The following is a 19,602-nucleotide window of genomic DNA, read 5'->3' as shown; positions in this document are numbered from 1 at the left end:
ACTGGTTGCCTCCATTTGCAGAACCGCCTAGGGGGCATGAGGGGCGGGCCGCACTATGGTTTGGCACTTGCATATACTACATATCGGGCTGCTCAGCCATGATGGCATATCATAGGCAGGATCAACTCATTACCATGTATTGTAGAGCAGGGCAGTGGGCAGTGAGGCTCTGCCCCCTCACCCTTTCCCTAGACAACTCTGCGAGTGGAGGTAACCAGTCCTGCTCGCATTCTACGACAGGCTCCTGGCGGCCATTTTAAATCATTCCTAGAGGACGCCTATATAGGAAACCTGTCATGTGGGTATTTGATAATAATATAACTCATTATATACAATTATTAACTATTAAAAAGTACCTTTATTCACTTAGTGGTGTGACAACCGGTTAGCCTCATAATATACATGCAAAGAAGCTACTGTGCCACACGCTAATGAGCTGATTTGAGTCCAGCGGTTTTTCTATTTAGCACTGTAGCCACTCCCCTATTCACTTGTTCCGATGCTCAAAATCCCGCGCATGCGCACTGGCTGACTAGTGTAATGACGGCCATTAAAACTTCATAAAGTAAACTGTGCATGCGTCAGCTATATTTTGGCGCTGCCTGCCTTCACTTCCGGTAAACCAGTAGAAGTGGAAGTTATTTGGCGTTACGAAACAACAACTTAAAACAGCAATTTTAATGCACTAATACACTCCAGGATTTTTGGGCAGAGAGAAAAATGCGTTTTGAAAAACTTTGACACAAATGTGAAAGTACCCTTGGTAATTATAATAAGGGCTAGTTTGTTCATGGGGTGATAAACACATGACAGGTTCCCTTTAAGACTGCACTGATTGTTTTTTAATTTTTTATCTCCACATTTCTCTTTTAATCCCTTCCAAAAATCTGCCATACATGCTCAGGTCCTGAGCAGGAACCATAGCTGGCTGGCAATGTCCTTAAACGGAGACAACTCCAGTCATGGACATTTAAACCCTCAGATGCCTTGTGAAAGCTCTGAGCTCAGTAGGAACACAGTAGTTTTCCCATAGACTGCAGTGGTTAACCATTGCAGTCTGTGATCTAATGATTGCATATTCAAACCCCTTAGGGGGGCTAAAAATAGACTACAAAAAAGATTAGAACCTCCCTTTACGCAATTTTACATAAAAAAATATTGTCTGAAATATGGGAAAAAATCTAAATGGCTGTTAATCGCCGTTTTTTGTTCACTTTGCCTCCCCAAAGAAAGTGAACAGAAAGGCATACATGCCCCAAAATGGTGTCAATTAAATTGGCAGCGTGCCCCAAGAAAAACGAGTCCTCTCACAGAGCCCTGTAGATCAAAATATAAAGTTATGGATGTCCAAATATGGCGATGCAAAGAAATTGTTTACGATGCAAAGAAACAGAACAAAAAAAAACAATATCAATTTGGTATTTCTGTAATCATATTGACCCTCAGAATAAAGGTAACGTTGCCTGGCCACCTATTGAACGGTCATTGCGAAACCCATAAGACGGTGGCCCAAATCCCCCCCCTCCCCCCTGAATTCCACTCCATTAATAATTCTTTCTAACTTCTCAATACATCATGGGGAATATTAAATGTGAAAATAAAAATAAAGTTATTAGGACAGTGCAGAAAATGTAAAAAGTGGGGAAAAAAATGAAATTGTTTACGGGAAGGGGTGAAAGTGGCTTTGTACTTTATGAAGACGGAATGAGAAACCGGGTGCAATAATGTGTTCTACATTTCATCCCAGTCCAGTCTCTGCAGTGGTTGGCCGGCGCGGGGAGGGACGGAAACTCTTCATTATTTTTTTTCTTGATGAGATGTTCCCAAATCTCCTGTATCAGCCCCCCAGCCTATTGAACCCAGAATGAACCTACTCCCAGATATAGATAAGATGGAAAATGCTGCTTCTTGTCAGTAGCCATGATTTACTTAGCGAGGATATATTTAGTTCCCACTAGTCACACGCTATAGGAAGTGCAGTCCCGCTGATACGGGGGTGTATAGCAGTTTGCTGTTCTGTATCGGGGAGAGATTGCAGAGTTCCAAGGCTGAAATGTTTTTCGTTAGCTTGTAGTTTATGTATACATTACACAGTGAGTATACTTCTATCGGGTCATTTCTACTATGCTTGCCTCCCCTTGGGATGCTTATAATCCTTGGCTCCTAAATTTCTTCATCTGGGCACAGACTGTAGAGCAGTTAGAGACCTGCAGCCCTCTTCCTCTGACCTGCTTGTGGAGCTGCAGGTTCAGAGCTCAGGGGGCATTCCCTGGGCAGCTTGCTGTCTCCCCTTACGTCGGTGCTCCAGCCTGTATTCCTGTGCCTCTTCACAGTGATGTGACTCTGAAATCTGTGCTCTTTGTTAAAACATGCTGCCCTGAAATTTCCTCGGGGGGGGGGGGGGGGAGCTGCAGTACAGGGACCAGGAGCAGCGCGGGCAGCCAGGTATGTATATTCAGTGTGAGGGGCCCGGCATATGGGGGGCATTTAATAGTCTTGGACAGGGGTGCTCAACCTGCGGCCCTCCAGTTGTAAAACTACAACTCCCACCATGCCCTTTTGTAGGCTGATAGCTGTAGGCTGTCCAGGAATGATGGGAGTTGTAGTTTTGCCACAGCTGGAGGGCCGCAGGTTGAGCATGCCGGGTCTTGGATAATCCCTTTAATGTAACAAAAAGATCAGACGTCATATAGTACATGTAAAAACACAAAATGCAATCGCACACTGCAACCAGCACTCTGCCCTGCCTTTATGCTGGACGTTGAATAAGGCATTGGTGTACATTTTGGCCAAAGCGTAATAAGCCACTCACCACGTCAAGGTCGCCTTCATGAGTGGTCCCTAACACTAGTTCCTACCTTTTATGGGCCATGACATCCACACAATGTCCAGGGAGCGCAGGTACAGCATGCACGCCAAGCACACTCTGCTTTTAACCCCGTCCGGTGCCATTACAGCTTTCATCGGATCCAGGGATGCAAGTACCAACATGCATGCTGAGCCCACTATATACTTCTCCTGGAGCCTAATGGCTACTGGTAGGTGCTGTATAAGCAGACTCAGTTTTATACTGACTTTAAAACCAGACTCCAGGGGGCAGACTAACTGGACAGGTGTGCTTGACTGCTTGGAGATCGCCACGCCTCCAATATATACTACAAAGAGAAAATTATGGAAAATTCAGCCCGCACAACCCCTAGCAGGTGCAGATTGCTATGGCGAAATAGAGATATAAATGTAAAAACACAAAATGCAATCGCACACTGCAACCAGCACTCTGCCCTGCCTTTATGCTGGACGTTGAATAAGGCATTGGTGTACATTTTGGCCAAAGCGTAATAAGCCACTCATCACGTCAAGGTCGCCTTCATGAGTGGTCCCTAACACTAGTTCCTACCTTTTATGGGCCATGACAGCCACATAAAGTCCAGGGATATATAGTACATGACAACCTCTTTCTAACACAGCTAGAACCTGCCCTGTACCTCATGTAGACCCAGAGATCTTGCCATTAATTGCTAGATTTTCTTTAGGCTGGCAGGTCAGAAGGTGTGTCCTTTTTGCTGAAGCTCTGTCCCTGTAACGATCACAGCTCTGATGGTGAGCTTCTGTCACCCCACTTAGGCTAGTTTCACACTAGCGTTCGTCGGTCCGCTCGTGAGCTCCGTTTGAAGGAGCTCACGAGCGGACCCGAACGCCTCCGTCCAGCCCTGATGCAGTCTGAATGGAGCGGATCCGCTCAGACTGCATCAGTCTGGCGGCGTTCAGCCTCCGCTCCGCTCGCCTCCGCACGGCCAGGCGGACAGCTGAACGCTGCTTGCAGCGTTCAGCTGCGTTCAGCTGTCCGTGCGGATCCGTTCAGACTTGCAATGTAAGTCAATGGGAACGGATCCGCTTGAAGATGACACCATATGGCTCAATCTTCAAGCGGATCCATCCCCCATTGACTTTACATTGAAAGTCTGAACGGATCCGCTCAGGCATCTTGCGCACTTAGAAATTTTTCTAAGTTATTAATGCAGACGGATCCGTACTGAATGGAGCCTCCGTCTGCATTAATATGATCGGATCCGTTCAGAACGGATCCGATCAAGCGCAAGTGTGAAAGTAGCCTAAACAGTTTTTTTTTTTTTGTTTTGTTTACTTATAATCCCTATACTGCGATTTATGCCTACATAATCTAATTAATCATTTTAGTCCAGTAGATTGTGTTAAAAATGTGCTTTTAAAATATCCTAATTACCTTGCTACAAGCAAGTAGGGCGGCTACTTGCTGGTAGCAGCAGCATCCTCCGATCCTAAAGATGCCCCCTCCTCATGTTGATTGACAGGGCCAGGGAATGGGATCGTTCTCTGCTGGCCCTGTTTGCATTAAAAATCTCGCGCCTGTGCAGTACCGGTCTTCAATCGGCACAGGCGCACTGAGAGGCGGGCGCTCGCTCGACCTTTCCATCCTCAATGCGCCTGCGCCGGGTGTAGATGTGACGTCATCAGCGCAGGCGCATTGAGGATGGAGCGAGCGAGCGAGCGGCCGCCTCTCTGTGCGCCTGCGCCGACTGAATACAGTTACAGCATAAATCGCAGTATAGGGATTATAAGTAAACAAAAATAAAAATAAATGTTTAGTGGGGTGACAGAAGCCCTTTAATCACGGGGTGTGTCTTTTTATGCTGCAGCTCACTCAATATCACAGCTTAGGTCCTATGTACTTTCTGGTGAAGCTGTCTGCCTATCACAGGTCAGTGGTGTGTCCTTTGTGCTGCAGCTCTCGCTACCACAGCAAGGGGGGGGGGGGGGGGGGGGTCCTTTCTGAGCGGAGTTACAGCTCTCTCCCTATTGCTCAGTGGGTGTTTTCTTTCTGCTGCAGCTCTCTCCCTATCACAGCTCAAGGGGGTGTGTCCTATCAGCTGCAGCTCTCTGCGTTGTAGACTATGCGTCCCCCTTAGTTATGTTACTGAGGTGGAGGGAGGAATAAAGAAAAGAACAAACAGGTGGTGCTCTACCACGTGTAATACATTTTATTGAATAGATCACTGGCTATATAAAACTTGTAATTACAAAAGTGATCAGAGCTGTGTGCTGGATTGCAGAATATTTTTCATCGGACAACCCTTCATTTTTTTTATGCTAAAAACTTTTTCCAGCAAAAGGAAAAAAAAATATCAAATAACTCCCTTTCCCTATTTTACACACAAAAAAATATTGTCTGAAAATACCCAAACTGTTAAACTATGAAATTGGTTTTCTTGCATGCTTCATGCCATAATGGGAAAACAATAAAAATAACTGTGAATCTGCGTTTTTTTTTTTGTTCACTTTGCCTCCCCCAAAAAAGTGATCAGAAAGGCATACATTGATGAACTTGTCAGCTTTGTAGACGAATATATTAAAAGTTATGAATTTCCGAATTAGGGTTATTGTGGGTATCGAAATTTCGATACCCAATCGGTACTTTTGTCCCTATTTTTTCGATACTGGCCTGCTCTTCTGCGCAGTCAAGTATCTCTGAACAGGAGCGCGCTTCTGTCAGTGCTTTCATGTTCCCTCAGCAGCACAGGGGAGAAGGAAGCAGTCTCTCCCCCCTGTGCTGCTGCCACCAATGAGAAGAGAGGGGCGGAGGAGGGGCGGGCGCACTGCGCCACCAATTATAGCACTTTTCCTACACAGAGTGGCACCCAGTGATGTCCCAGCACTTACTATTATTCCTGGGTGCCGCTTTGTTCGCCCGCTGTGCCCCATTACTGTCTTTTGCTCCATATGCTAATTACTACCGGAGCTAATATATGCTAATTAGGTGCGGCACCTGAGGGGTTAACTGCCGCTGATCTGCCAGTACCCGTCTCCTGTATATTTCATTGGTGGCGCAGTGCGCTCAACCCCCCACCCCATTAAAATCATTAGTGGCACAGTGCCCCCACACCCCAGTATTAAAATCATTGGTGGCAGTGGCCACAGGGTCCTCTCCCCTCCCCCTCATTGGTGGCAGTGGCAGCTTCTGATCGGAGCCCCAGCAGTGTAATCCTGGGCTCCGATCGGTTACCATGGCAGCCAGGACGCTACTGGTAACATCCCTGATGCTATGTGCACAGAGCACAGGGCAGCAGGGACAGTGTGAAGTCCTATTAATCCTGATAGAGCTCCATCAGGGTGAAAATCCCAGGTTCTAGCCCCTAAGGGGGGTAATAGTTATTAAATAAAAAGTGGAAAAAATAAATAAAGTTTAAAAAACCCACCAAAATATTAAAGGGAACCTGTCTCTGGGATTTTGTGTATAGAGCTGAGAACATGGGTTGCTAGATGGCCGCTAGCACATCCGCAATACCCAGTCCCCATAGCTCTGTGTGCTTTTATTGTGTCAAAAAAATGATTTGATACATATGCAAATTACCCTGAGATGAGTCCTGTCCCTGACTCATCTCACGTACAGGACTCCTCTCCGGTTAATCTGCATATGTATCAAATTGTTTTTTTGACACGATAAAAGCACACAGAGCTATGGGGACTGGGTATTGCGGATGTGCTAGAGGCCATCTAGCAACCCATGTCCTCAGCACACAAAATCCCGGAGACAGGTTCCCTTTAAGTATGAATCACCCCCTTTCCCAATTTCACATATAAAATGTATAAACATATCACCACGTCAGAAAAGTCCAAACTATTAAAATTTAAATATATAAAAAAAATATCTATGCAGTGAACGCCGGAACAGAAAAAATAACTGCGCAATTCGACATTTTTTAAAATTTTGGTTTATTTTTTTGCATGGTATCGAGTATCACAAGACTTTTTTATGGTATCGAAACCGAATCAAAAATTTGGTATCTTAACAACTCTAGTCCGAATATGGCAATGCAAAGAAATTGTTAAAAAAAATTAAAAATAAATAACTTTTCTGAAGTATGAAAACTACTTCAATGTCTGTAATCGTACTGACCCTGAGAATAAAGGTAGCATGAACGCTGTAATTGCGAAACCCATAAAACAATGGCCCAATATTTTTTTTCTACCTTCTCAATACTTCATAGGGAATATTAAATAGTGCTGTTAGAAAGTACAATTTGTCCCTCAATAAATGAGCCCTCATATAGCAATGTGAAAATAAAAAAGTTATGGCTTTAGGACAGTTGGAAGTAGAAAATGAAAAAAAAGTTAAACTTTCCAGCAAAAATAAAAAATTCCAGTTATTTTTATTAAATAACCAGGACATAATAATAACCCTAGTGGGGGAGAATGGCGGCTGATGTTAGAATCACTCGCTTGGTTACCTAAGCCCACCCTGTATGTCCTTTTTAATGTTCAGATAAATGAATACTTTTTGTGAAGAGCTAGTATCATATGACTTTGGACTGAACGATATAGTGTAACTGCACCTTTTTCCATGTGTTTTGCTTGGGATAACGTTGAGGTACATGATACCAGCCGGCCCATGTAACCTCACTGCGTATCTGATTGCTTCTTTTCTAGTTTCCGGGAGAATAATTCATTCTAGAACTTGTTTGGGTTGATTTCCCGGATTCCTTCTTTTCCTCACTGCACTCATTATACACAGGGAGACGCCGAGTCGTTTCCTGAACTCCATGAGCGTCTTTTATATAAGACTTGAAGACAGAAGTTGTATAACTTGTACAACGTGACCGAGATGACATCGTGTTGTTAATAGCTTGTTAACATATCCTTGGGGTAGCCGCCAAGTTCCTCCAGCTCTTCATGTTATGTATATTGGTTACTCTTACAGCCTTGTAAGCAATCTCCTTATATCTTTCTACATTTTGAGGAGCAGAAACCGCTTTACCAGACTTTGGCTATTGCAAACAACCACTGAGTTATAGGAAGCCGTAATATGGCACCCATAGAAGTCTGTCGGGCCACACTGTACCTCTGGGTGCTTTGCCATGCTCCATCAGACACCATATGGTGGAGACATACAGTACAGACCAAAGGTTTGAACATTGTCGCGCGTTCCCGCTGAAGTCTATGTACGGGAACGTGCGACAAGACGCCCCAAAGAAGCTCATGTACTTCTTGGGGCGTCGGGCGTTTTACAGCGCGATCGTACGCGCTGTAAAACGCTCAGGTGAGAACACTTCCCATAGGGAATCATTGGTTCTTGCCTGTTGTGCATTTTACAGCGCGTAGGAACGCGCTGTAAAACGCTCAGGTCTGAACCCAGCCTTAGTGAAGGAGATCTCACCATGCAAGCATAGACACCCTTAATTCACCTATAGGAGTTCCAAAAATAGCAGCGCACCAGCACAAACTCCTATAGCAGTAAATGGAGAGCACGCTGTGCCCATGTTGTATGCGATCCTTCAGTTTGGGAGATAGGAGCAGGTCCCAGAGGTGGAACCTGCAACTATCGGACATTGATGGCGTATCCTAGCGAATATGCCATCAGTGTCTGAGATGGGGCCAACCCTTTTAATTTTGGTGCAGTTTTTGAACTAAACAGAAATTCATAAGGAGTGGGAAGCAAAAAGGAAGGACTTCTCCGTCCTGCTGGATTCACTTCTGACTTTGGCACAAAAACTGCTTTTGAAAGGTGCCAATTGATGTGCTACTGTACCCATCCGTGGAGTAATATGTAATCCCTGGGAGAGTGAATTCCATTGCTTAGTTTATGGTGGATTGTTTTTGTAGCTCCACATGGATTCCTTACCCCACTTGAGAACACACTTGCTTCTGGAAGAGAGTGTATCTGTTAGGGTTGGCAGTGCTCTAGATGTTCTGACATTGACTCTCATCAGCCTGAGCTTAGCTCTAGGCTAATTCCTGAAGAATCTTGCCTCTAACTCCATGCGCTTGAAGAACTTGCGCTTCAAAGAAGTCTGTTTGACCAGTTCCAGAGCTAGTCAGTTATAGTGGAGGGGCTGGTTTTGTGTTTACTGGGATAGTAATTGTTATCTTCAAGCCTCTGGAATATAAGTTGAGAGTCACGAATCTGACACATACCTGTCCGACATGTGTGAACACCTTCATTCTGATTTGGAAATAAAGTGGGATTATGTGTGGTGTAGAAAGTAAAGTGCGGGCAACACCCAGATCACCTCCACCTTCTATTCTCTTTACTCTCAAAATTGTTACAAAGGGGTTGCCTTGTGCAGTCTCTGGAGACAATATAACTCCAATCTTTAAGCTGTTAAGTGGTGATGATGCGGTAATTGCAGCAGCAGTGAATCATTTCTGAGTAATCCATAACCCAAACCAATCCCAGCCTCTCCATTAGGTAAAATGTGAAGGGGTCTGAACCATCTCAGACATTCTGCAGTCACATGACATTTCCCTGAATCCCTGATACTTTAGATATGTATATCTTTTTCTTTTTAGCAGTACAGTACTATTTCAGCTTCAGTGCTAAAGTAATGGTCATAATTTGTTTTATCACACATCCAGGTTTCGTTGAAGACCGTCCGTGCAAATCTTGTCAATCCGGATGCTCAGGTTGGCAGACCCATCTCTCTGATCCTTGAGGCCACATCTACAGGAAGATTGTTTTCTCATAAAGTCCATTTAAGCCAGGCATAGCCAAGGCACATCAGAAGTGGACACTGCTCCAGCGATGGGCATTGGTCAGAATCCCTCATCTAAGGCAATGGAATCCACAAACTCAACCGATGGGAAGTATGAGGAGGAACCAAAGCACACAACCTTTTTCACTCTTCCGGTAAGGGCCTTTGACGTTTGGCATGGGGATAAGTTGTATGATCATGGGCTGAGTTGCCACGTTTGATTAAATTTGGGCTTTATGCGCATTTACAAGCCCAGATGAGCAGCAGACTGTCGGGAAGGAAGCCTTTGTTCCCAACAGTTGGCTCAGTGCTTGCTCAGTGGAGGTGAAGCGCTACATTTACAGCTTTTGCTGTCCCTGCTTAGACAGCACTACCCGGAAACGATAATTTAGGTGCCTGCACGAACTACAGTTTCACCCGATAAACGAACGTTTACCTCCTTCATCGGGTGATCTGCTGCACCTTTATGCGGGCAGATTGTCTGGAGCGAGCGTTTGTTGCTGATGATCTGCCGATTTTATCTACATATGTAAATCCAGCTTTAGGCTGTTCGGTAGATATATCTGCATCATGTGGATCCCCAGCGGTTGTAACTCTATAACTCATATCATGTTGGAATTGTCATTCTACAGAAAATCAGTCGACAGTAATTTTGCACGTAACCATTTTACGACAAGAATTTTTCAACCTTTTTTATTTGCTTAAGAAGAATCTAGTTAGCAATTTCTAACTTGTAATCTTACTAGCAACTCTTGTAAAGGAGTAGTGTTGGCTCTTAATCCAAAATGCAATCCAAAGTATTCACTGAGCTGATCCGTGCCGGACGTTTACAGGTGGGGAGTGGTACACAGGAATGCTGCAGTGGACTGAATGCTGGAACCTCCACAGGGCTAGCAGGGTAGTCGGTGGGGTTAACATAAAAGTGCTAGACATCCCATCAAAACTTTGACAAGTTGTTGTGACCTGTCAGACGTTTTTTGTTTTCGGTGTAAACAGCCCCCACAGATTCGGCTAAGTCACGGGAGCAGGACCATGCATCAATGAATGCGGCTCATTCTTTCTGGACTGCTCTCCTCTAAAAGTCGAGCCTGTGATGTATGAACCCTTTATGAGACCTATTATTTTGGGAAGAGCTTATCAAAATTGTTGAGGTGGAGCACACTCAATTGACTAAATTCGATTTAGCTGTCATAGAGGTCTCAGCGCCTGCACCGTCATAGATAAAAAGATGGCATGGTATTGAAGACTTCACGTGGCCATATGTGGATCCCCATTGAACTGATCCAGAATATGGCACCCATAGCCTGCCAGAAACTCGCATTTTTTTTTTTTTTTTACCAACTTCACATGAATCCATGAGGATTACAGTTTTGGCATGAAGCATTGCATGGTGTATTAAGGCTGCTCATGTTGCGACTGAAATTGCCCAATACAGGGTTCTCCGGAGTTCTCCTATAAGCTGTATAAGGCATACGAGGATCATCATGCCAGCTGCTGCATTGAATTGAGCTGTCTTTAGTAGGCTGCAATCACACATGCAGTTTTTGATGGCGTTTTTTAAACCAAATAAGTGGATGCAGAAAAGAAGCAAAGTATTTCCTCTTTCCTTTCCTTTTTGGATTCACTCCTGCCACAAAACCTGCGCGGGTGATGCCAGTCTCAATCCGCTTGGCATATTGCTAAGACACAAAATCTTATTATCACAAGTGTCCATTCACAGCAGGAGGATTGCACGGGATTTAGGGCTGATAGCTCACTCTCCTTGGTCATGTTCCAGGGGTGGCTATCTGATCACGTCGGCATGTTCTAAGATATTTATGGACACCTCATCGGAAATGCTTCTCAGTGCTTATAAAGCTGCATTTACCTGGCGTCAGATGAAAGTTCACTTTGTGTGCATTGCAGGGGCAGTGATAACTTTGTTCTGAGAAGTCCTGGTTTATTGTATGGTTACGTCATTGGTTTTCTTTTGATGTTCAGAATTACTTAACGTAGAGTAGCTCTGGAATTTACTCAGGAAGTGACCAATTTCCATTATGAGTGAAGCCCTTACTAGAACTATGTATGAAAACGCGGAAATCCAAGACTTACATATATTCATCTTGTTCTTATAGGAAACTGCCACGTTATCATTACTGCTCGTGTGTAAGATATTGATACTTAAGCTTTGAGTTGGAAATTCATATTTGTAGTCAAATAAGGGTTGTCCAAGATTTAAAGGTGTTATCCAACCCCCTAGAATTACCCCCAGAATGCCCGGGCACCTCATACTGATTATACTTACCCAGCTCCCTGGCACCCGCGTCGCTTCTGATGCCCACACGGCCATGGCTGCACCTCACGGTAGCAGGCGGTGACGTTAGGGGGACACGTCCCTGTCGCAGACTGCTATTGGCCAGAGGATGGATCATCAGTATTTAAGTCTCGGAAAACCCCTTTAAAGGATAGCTCCTGTTATCAGATAGCGTTCAGCTGATACCCCATGCCCTCCATGGTTTTCGGGCACAATTGATGATTGGACTATAGAATCGTAGACTTTTAATGTATACTACAGTAGATTTAGTATTTCCCGTGGCTATTTTCTTCTCTGGCAGTTTAGGTAAAGACAGTCCACATAAATGGGTGAAGTTTGACACCTTTTCTGGCATGTAAAATATATCATGGAGAGAACAGCCAATGGCTGCTACAATATAGACACCGTACTAGAACACCCAAAACAGGGAACATAGTGTTTTTGGTCTACTGGGGCCATATAGACAAGGTTTCATATATAGGGAAAATAAAAAGCTGAGTTGCAGATACCATGATTTCATTTTGATGACTTTTCTAGCCTTTCTGGTTATGGAGCCCAGTTCTTGTGGGTAGCGCTCCCCCCGAGTACAAGCTCCCAGTATATGGACGCAATGGCTTTTTCATTAATTTGTTGTGTCGGATAGTGCTGATAGGTTATCGGAGTCTGCACACAACATGCGGGGGTGATATTTGAAGTCTTTTTTTATTTCCTTGTTTTTTATAATAGAACTCTTAATTATCCGCTGCCTGCCCTAGATCGCCTGCTTTTATGGAACTGTCTGGTTGCCATAGAAACCTCATCCTTGCCGCTCATTAAAATAGCATTCTTTATGGTTTGGAGAGAATCTTGCGCACTCCCCCGCCCTTCTCTCACCCCGTATCCCAGAATGTGATATTATACAGAGGTGCTGCGTGTGAGGGAGTCATTATCGGGCATGCGGTTCTGTATTACAGCGTGGTCCTTCTGGACTCGATACAGTATATTTGCGGTGAATCATTGCATCCTTTCAATTAGAGTATATATATATATGTATATATGTGTGTATATATATATATATATATATGTATGTATGTATGTATGTGTGTGTGTATATATATATATATATATATATATATATATAAGGATGAAACACGAACAGCACTCCAGGTAAAAAATAGTGGTGTTTTATTCACCCCATGTAGATGGCAACGTTTCGGCTCATACACGAGCCTTTTTCAAGCTTGAAAAAGGCTTGTGTATGAGCCGAAACGTTGCCATCTACATGGGGTGAATAAAACACCACTATTTTTTACCTGGAGTGCTGTCCGGGTTTCATCCTTATTGTGACGGGGTAAGCTGCTACATCCCTGGACTTAGCACCCTTCCTGCTTTTTCTCTGGTGCCGCCATCATTTTTCTATATATATATATATATATATATATATATATATATATATATATATATATATATATATATATATATATATATAAATCTCAGTCCTGATCCAAGGTTTAAGACCCCTTGAAAAATGGCAAAAAAAAATCATATTTTGCATCGCTGGATCTAAACAAGGTTCCAAGTAGAGCTTCAACCTGCAACAAGAAGAAATAGGAGTGAGACAAAACATTTTTTTGAGCATTCAGTTTAATGAAAACAACAAATAAACTGTAACGGGCTGTTTTTCAGCTGATCAAAAGTTTAGGACCACACCTCTAAAAAAATAAATAAATAACCCCCCCCCCCCCAAAAAACAGAAATCCAACTTCCAAACATGAACTCCGTAATGAGTAGCTCCGCTGTTATGGTTTATCACTTCAAAAATTTGTTTCGGCATGCTTGATGCAAGCGTTTCCATGAGGTGAGTGGGGACATTTCTCCAAGTGGTGAAGATGGCCGCACGAAGACCATCTACTGTCTGGAACTGTTGTCCATTTTTGTAAACTTCCCTTGCCATCCATCCCCAAAGGTTCCCAATTGGATTTAGATCAGGGGAACACACAGGATGGGCCAAAAGAGTGATGTTATTCTCCTGGAAGAAGTCCCTTGTCCTGCGGGCATTGTGTACTGTAGCGTTGTCCTGTTGAAAAACCCAGTCATTACCACACAGACGAGGGCCCTCAGTCATGAGGAATGCTCTCTGCAACATCTGGACATAGCCAGCGGCCGTTTGACGCCCCTGCACTTCCTGAAGCTTCACTGAGGCGCCTAGAAAACATCTCAGGTGGGATCTGCTTGTCATGCCAGTAATGTTGGAAACCATCAGAACCATCAAGGTTCAATTTTTTTCTCATCAGAGAATAAAACTTTCTTCCACCTTTTGAATGTCCCATGTTTGGTGCTCTCCAAACGAGCAGTTCTGTGGCGTTCAAGGAGACGAGGTCTGTGAAGATGTTTTTTGTTTTTGAAGCCCTTCAGTCTCAGATGCCATCTGATGGTTATGGGGCTGCAGTCAGCACCAGTAAGGGCCTTAATTTGGGTCGAGGATCATCCAGTGTCTTGACGGACAGCCAATTGGATCCTCCGGCTCAGTGCTGATGAAATTTTTTGGGGTCTTCCACTTGACTTTTTTGTTCCATAACCCTCACGATCATTTAAGAAATTCCAAATTACTGTATTACTGCGTCCCACCTCAGTAGCGATGGCGCGCTGTGAGAGACCCTGCTTATGCAGTTCAACAACCCGACCACGTTCAAAAAGGGAGAGTTTTTTTGCCTTTGCCATCACAACGTGTGACTACCTGACAGAAAATGACAATGAATCCACATCTTTGCACAGATTTAGCCTTTTAAAGGCATGTGGTTCTAAAATTTTGATCAGCTGAAAAACAGCCTGTTTCAGTTTAATCGTTATTTTCAATTAATTGAATGCTCAAAAAATGTTTTCTCACTCTCATTTCTTCTTGTTGCATGTTGAAGCTCTACTTACATTTGATCAGGACTGTATTTAGGGTTCATTGACACACTGGTTGTGTGCACCCCACATCGCAGTGCCGACCCATTGACTTCAATGGACCCTCGATCCGCTTATTGCAGCCAAAGGTAGGACATGTCCTATATTTTTTGGCGTGGATCCACAGACCCAGAAGCGAGCGGAAGGGCACAGTCATGTGAATGGAACCTAAGGTAGTGTTTCAATTGCTGCCTTGATGGGGGGGTAGACATCCATAGGGCACAGATCGTTCCCTTCCGGACAGTTATTTTCCCATATCAAGTATTGCAAGGGAAATATCAGTTAATAGTTTTTTCACATGGCCATATAAAGCAAGTCTATTGGCAGTCATTTAAGAGCTGTTAAATTGGCCAAGTCTCGGAAAACCCCTTTAAAGGATAGCTCCTGTTATCAGATAGAGTTCAGCTGATACCTCCTGCCCTCCATGGTTTTAGGGCACAATTGATGATCGGACTATAGAATCATAGACTTTTAATGTACCCTTCCCATCTAAAGCCTGTGTAAGCTGTCCTTCTTGGATGCTTTTCCCCCTGTCCACTTGCTGATCTGCCATGTACAACTTCTTCTTCCTCCTTGATGCTGTCTACTGAGAGAACGTTGCACTTTATGTCCACAGCACGTCCCCACTGGGTGCTGTCAGTCAGTGAACGTTTTCATGCTGCCAGAAACTTTTGGCTAATCGGTAGGTTGATTATTAGAGTAGGGCCCAGGAGAGCAGTACAAATATACCTTTTTGTAGAGCTAGTGAGAACATGAACTTTATTCTGCCAGTTTCTGCTCCCTCCTCTTTGCTTTGAGTGAGAGCTGTGGCATCCAATCAGGAGGACACTTCAGCTGTCCCTCAGGGCAGAGGCGAGGGGCTGCGAAGCATGTCCATTCATAGAGCACTTTTCGTTGAAGCTTTTCCCCCTGTACATATAAGGAGCAGAATCTAGAAGAATAGTAGTTCATATTCACACTACTCCTGATGATAAAAGCCTCCCCTAATTAATTGTGTTAGTATTTTAGCATGGTCAAAATTGCTCACAGACTCCCTTTAAATTGGGGAGCTTATAAGATGTTTTTATTCTTCTAGTCAGAATTTTATTACAGGCCTATGTGGCAGGATTGAAAGTAAAGGTGACCATACATATTAGATGAATGCTGGCTTAACTTGTCAATTTCTCATAGACCAGCCAGCTATCTAATGTGTAGGGGAATCTCCTGACTCTCCCCCCACGGTAGATGGTGGAGAAAAGAATGAACGCCTGGTCCCAGGCCCTGACTGTGAAAATCTCAGCATGTCCGATCCTTTGTTCTCAAGGGAGATACGCCATCGCTAGAGGTGTCTGGTTGCGACCTTCTCCTCCTCTCCCTGTTGAAAACTTGCATGCTCTTGCAAGGAGGGTCATGAGGAATAAATGGTGTATTCGCCAGCCCGATGTAACATGCGAATGTTGGGAGAGAAGCGTTCCTTCTTGGCAGTTGCCTGCTCACTGGCGAAGGAGAGCACTGTAATTCCATAGGGAGGAGCGATCGTTATACCACCGCTCTTCCCTATACTGAATCATTGTTTGCCAGCAGCAGATCATCATTACTCAGCATGATCTGCCACCTGCAAGCTATTTTTTTTTTTTTTTTTTTTTTTAACCTGTCAAAAGATTTGGATTGCAAACGCCCTATCATTGGGCAATCGGCGGCAGTATTACACTGCCGTTCGTAGTAATGCTTGTTAGCAATCAACTGGCAGTGTGATACTGCTGAAAATCCTGTAATACTGTACACCCTTAAGTCAGCCAAATGAGCATTTTTCTGACAACGATCTAAGGCTACTTTCACACTCGCATTTGGCGGATCCATCATGGATCTGCACAGACTGATCCGTTCAGATAATACAACCGTCTGCATCCGTTCAGAAGATATTATCTTTAACATAGCCAAGACGGATCCGTCTTGAACACCATTGAAAGTCAATGGAGGACGGATCCGTTTTCTATTGTGCCAGATTGTGTCATAGAAAACTGATCCGTCCCCATTGACTTACATTGTGTGTCAGGACGGATCCGTTTGGCTCAGTTTCGTCAGAAACGCAGGCAGCGTTTTGGTGTCCGCCTCCAAAGAGAATGGACACAGATTGGAGGCAAACTGATGGATTCTGAGCGGATCCTTTTTCATTCAGAATGCATTAGGGCAAAACGGATCCGTTTTGGACCGCTTGTGAGAGCCCTGAACAGATCTCTCAAATGGAAAGCCAAAACGCCAGTGTAAAAGTGGCCTAAGCCATTTGGTCACATTAAGGTCTCTTTCACACGGGCGTGTGTGCCCCGAGCCGCACTGCACGAGCACAGTCCGTGCGGCACTTGAATGGGGAATGGGTCCGCGATCCAGCAGGACATGTTCTATCTTTTTGCGAGACGGAAGTATGGGACGAAACCTCACTGAAGCACTCTGTAGTATTTGCACCCGTGTATTGCGGATCCGCAAATGTGGTCCGAAATACGGCATTGCGTATACGTGTGAAAGAGGCCTTAATATAAGATAATGAGATTTCAGCTATATCAAATGTATACATTCCTGTATTGGGGCTAGGGATATCCCCTATCTCCAAAGGAACGTATGGCTGTAGGCTAGTGAGGAGGAAAGTTCCTCTCTGGCTATAACCAGGGTCACCTCTGATCTCACAGCTCTATTTACCGTAGTTTGTTGGGTAAAAGTTCAGTTTGTTGGTTGTGAAACACAGATAAGGATAAATGAAATTAGAATTACAGGAGCCACACAGTTCACATCACTTTTCTATCCATTAGGTTACATCAGAAAAGTTGTGTGCAGTATTCTTCCTCATAATTTGTTTAGAAATGGCCAACTCGAGAATTATTAATTTGACTTTTGACCGAGCTACACAGGCAGTCTAGTACATGGGGGGAGTCTGTGTTGGAGAACTTTATGCCACATTTATCAAACGTCTCATTTTACTTGATAAATTGGTCTCATCCTTAGACCTAACACCTTTTTCTAGAGAAGCTACTCCAGTTTTCCTACTCCGCCTCCTCCTGGAGTGAGATTGCGACTATAAAAAAAACCACCTCTGATTAAATCTGGAGTCAAACTCATTAACCTAGGTAACCACCGCCACTTTTCCACCCACCGCGAGTGGTGTAAAAAATGAAAAGTTGCAAAATTTTGCTCAAGTACAAAAAGTTGAAAAAGCTCTATTATTGCAACTTTTTGATGCCAAAATTCTGGAGTTGAAAGTATGATAAATCCGGGTCATAGTGTTTAATAGTGAAGTATAGCAAAGAAAATTTAAGTGGGACCATAACTGATGTCTTGCCGTACTTCTTTCAAACTCCAAGTGCATAGAAACTTGGAGAGACTGACCCAAATATGAGACCATGACCTATCATCTGGGGCATGCTCTTTGTAAGAGTAAAGGGGTTTTTCCGCGCTCTCCTATATTAATGACCTATCCTCAGGATAGGTCATCAATGTCAGATCGGCGGGGATTCTGACACCCGGCTCCAGCCGTTTCTCTTTCTGCTCTGTTGCTCTGAGGGGTCCTCTGAGGCTTGTATGCTGATGCCTATCCTCTCTCAGCTCACCAAGCACAGGACCGTACATTGTTTAGAGGATGTGCTTGGTATCGCATCTCAGCCCCATTCACTCCAGTAGGGCTGCGCCAGGCCATGTGACAGATGAACATGATGTCACATGGTCTAGGCCAAGCTGCGAGAAGGCCGCGGCACTACTGCGAGCACTGGTGCCCTCTCAAACAGCTGATCGACAGGGTGTCAGAGTTTGTACATCGCTTGCTCGGCTCTCCAAGGGGACTTCCAGAAATAAGGCACAGGGCTCCGCTTACTGCCTTTGCTCTTTAGTTTGAGCAATCTGTGGGGGTCTAAGCAGCCGAAACCCCCAAACTTCTGACATGTCTCCACTATCTCAGTCAGTCCCATAGAGTTTCAACTATTCATAGTGTCAGTGCACATGCCCACTCGTCGTTCCATTAATACTGGGAGACACAAACTCCCCCATTGTCATGATTGGTGAGGGATCCTGCTGATCAGACTCCTATTACCTATCCTGTGGGACAATGCCATGTCCAGATTTGTATGCAAATTTTGCACATATAATACAAAATGATAAAATGTTTTTACCCTTTTGTGTCTACAGTTCCTGAGTAGACATTTGTTTCTATAAAATCCTATCATGTCCCCTACATCTTGCAAAAATAGAAATAATTTATGTTGAAGGACACAGATACAAAGGAGCATTTCCGCAGAATCTGACTACACAGGGTTTGCTTGTAGTCTGTTGCCATGGAGACACATGTTCCATTGCAGCACAGTTGTAACGTTAAAGGGATTGTTCATCTTTGGGTGTTTTCTGTCGATACCACCACTTGGCTAGACCCGTTAAGGGGAAGCATACCTACACGCCGCAGTCATTTGCAGCAGTGGTCATGTGACCTGTATCAAACAGGATGTTGACATGTGAAGACCGAGTGGTAGGGAGCAACTAAGTATACGCTTCCCTTCTCAGGTCCGACCCCCTAAAGATGAACAATCCCTTGAAAGGGGTTTTCTGGGACCAAGCGGGTCCTACAAATCTTACTTAAAAAGGTTGTCCGGGTTCAGAGCTGAATGCGGACATACCCATATTTTCATCCAGACAGCCTCACCAAGATGAGCATTTCATGAATCGCGCAGGGCAAAGGAATTTTTAGGAGATCCGGTGACTTACTAGGCTCTCATTAGGGCTGCCAGGCAGAGGCTTCCGCCCAGCAGTGGGCTCGTGACGTCAACGAACACACTGCTGGGTGAAAGCCTCCGCCTAGCAGTCTGCAGAGGTAAACAAACAAGCCCTTGCCCTTCACGATCCAGCGCAGGGCAAGGGAGC

General features: G+C 44.4%; 1 protein-coding gene across 3 annotated transcripts in view; it reads left to right on the top strand.

The window, feature by feature from the left end:
* Window positions 1-19,602, top strand: part of SLC23A2 (solute carrier family 23 member 2) — a 119,500-nt gene that overhangs the window by 40,075 nt on the left and 59,823 nt on the right. For all 3 annotated transcript variants that reach the window (XM_044279266.1, XM_044279264.1, XM_044279265.1), the window contains exon 2: window positions 9,391-9,661. In XM_044279266.1, coding sequence (XP_044135201.1) covers window positions 9,557-9,661 — 105 coding nt within the window. In that variant the 5' untranslated portion in view covers window positions 9,391-9,556. The remainder of the gene's footprint in view (window positions 1-9,390; window positions 9,662-19,602) is intronic.

This window comes from Bufo gargarizans, chromosome 2 (genome assembly GCF_014858855.1).
Source record: "Bufo gargarizans isolate SCDJY-AF-19 chromosome 2, ASM1485885v1, whole genome shotgun sequence".
Lineage (NCBI taxonomy): Eukaryota > Metazoa > Chordata > Amphibia > Anura > Bufonidae > Bufo > Bufo gargarizans.
Note: the sequence above shows the minus strand (reverse complement) of the source record. Positions and strands in the feature narration are given on the sequence as shown.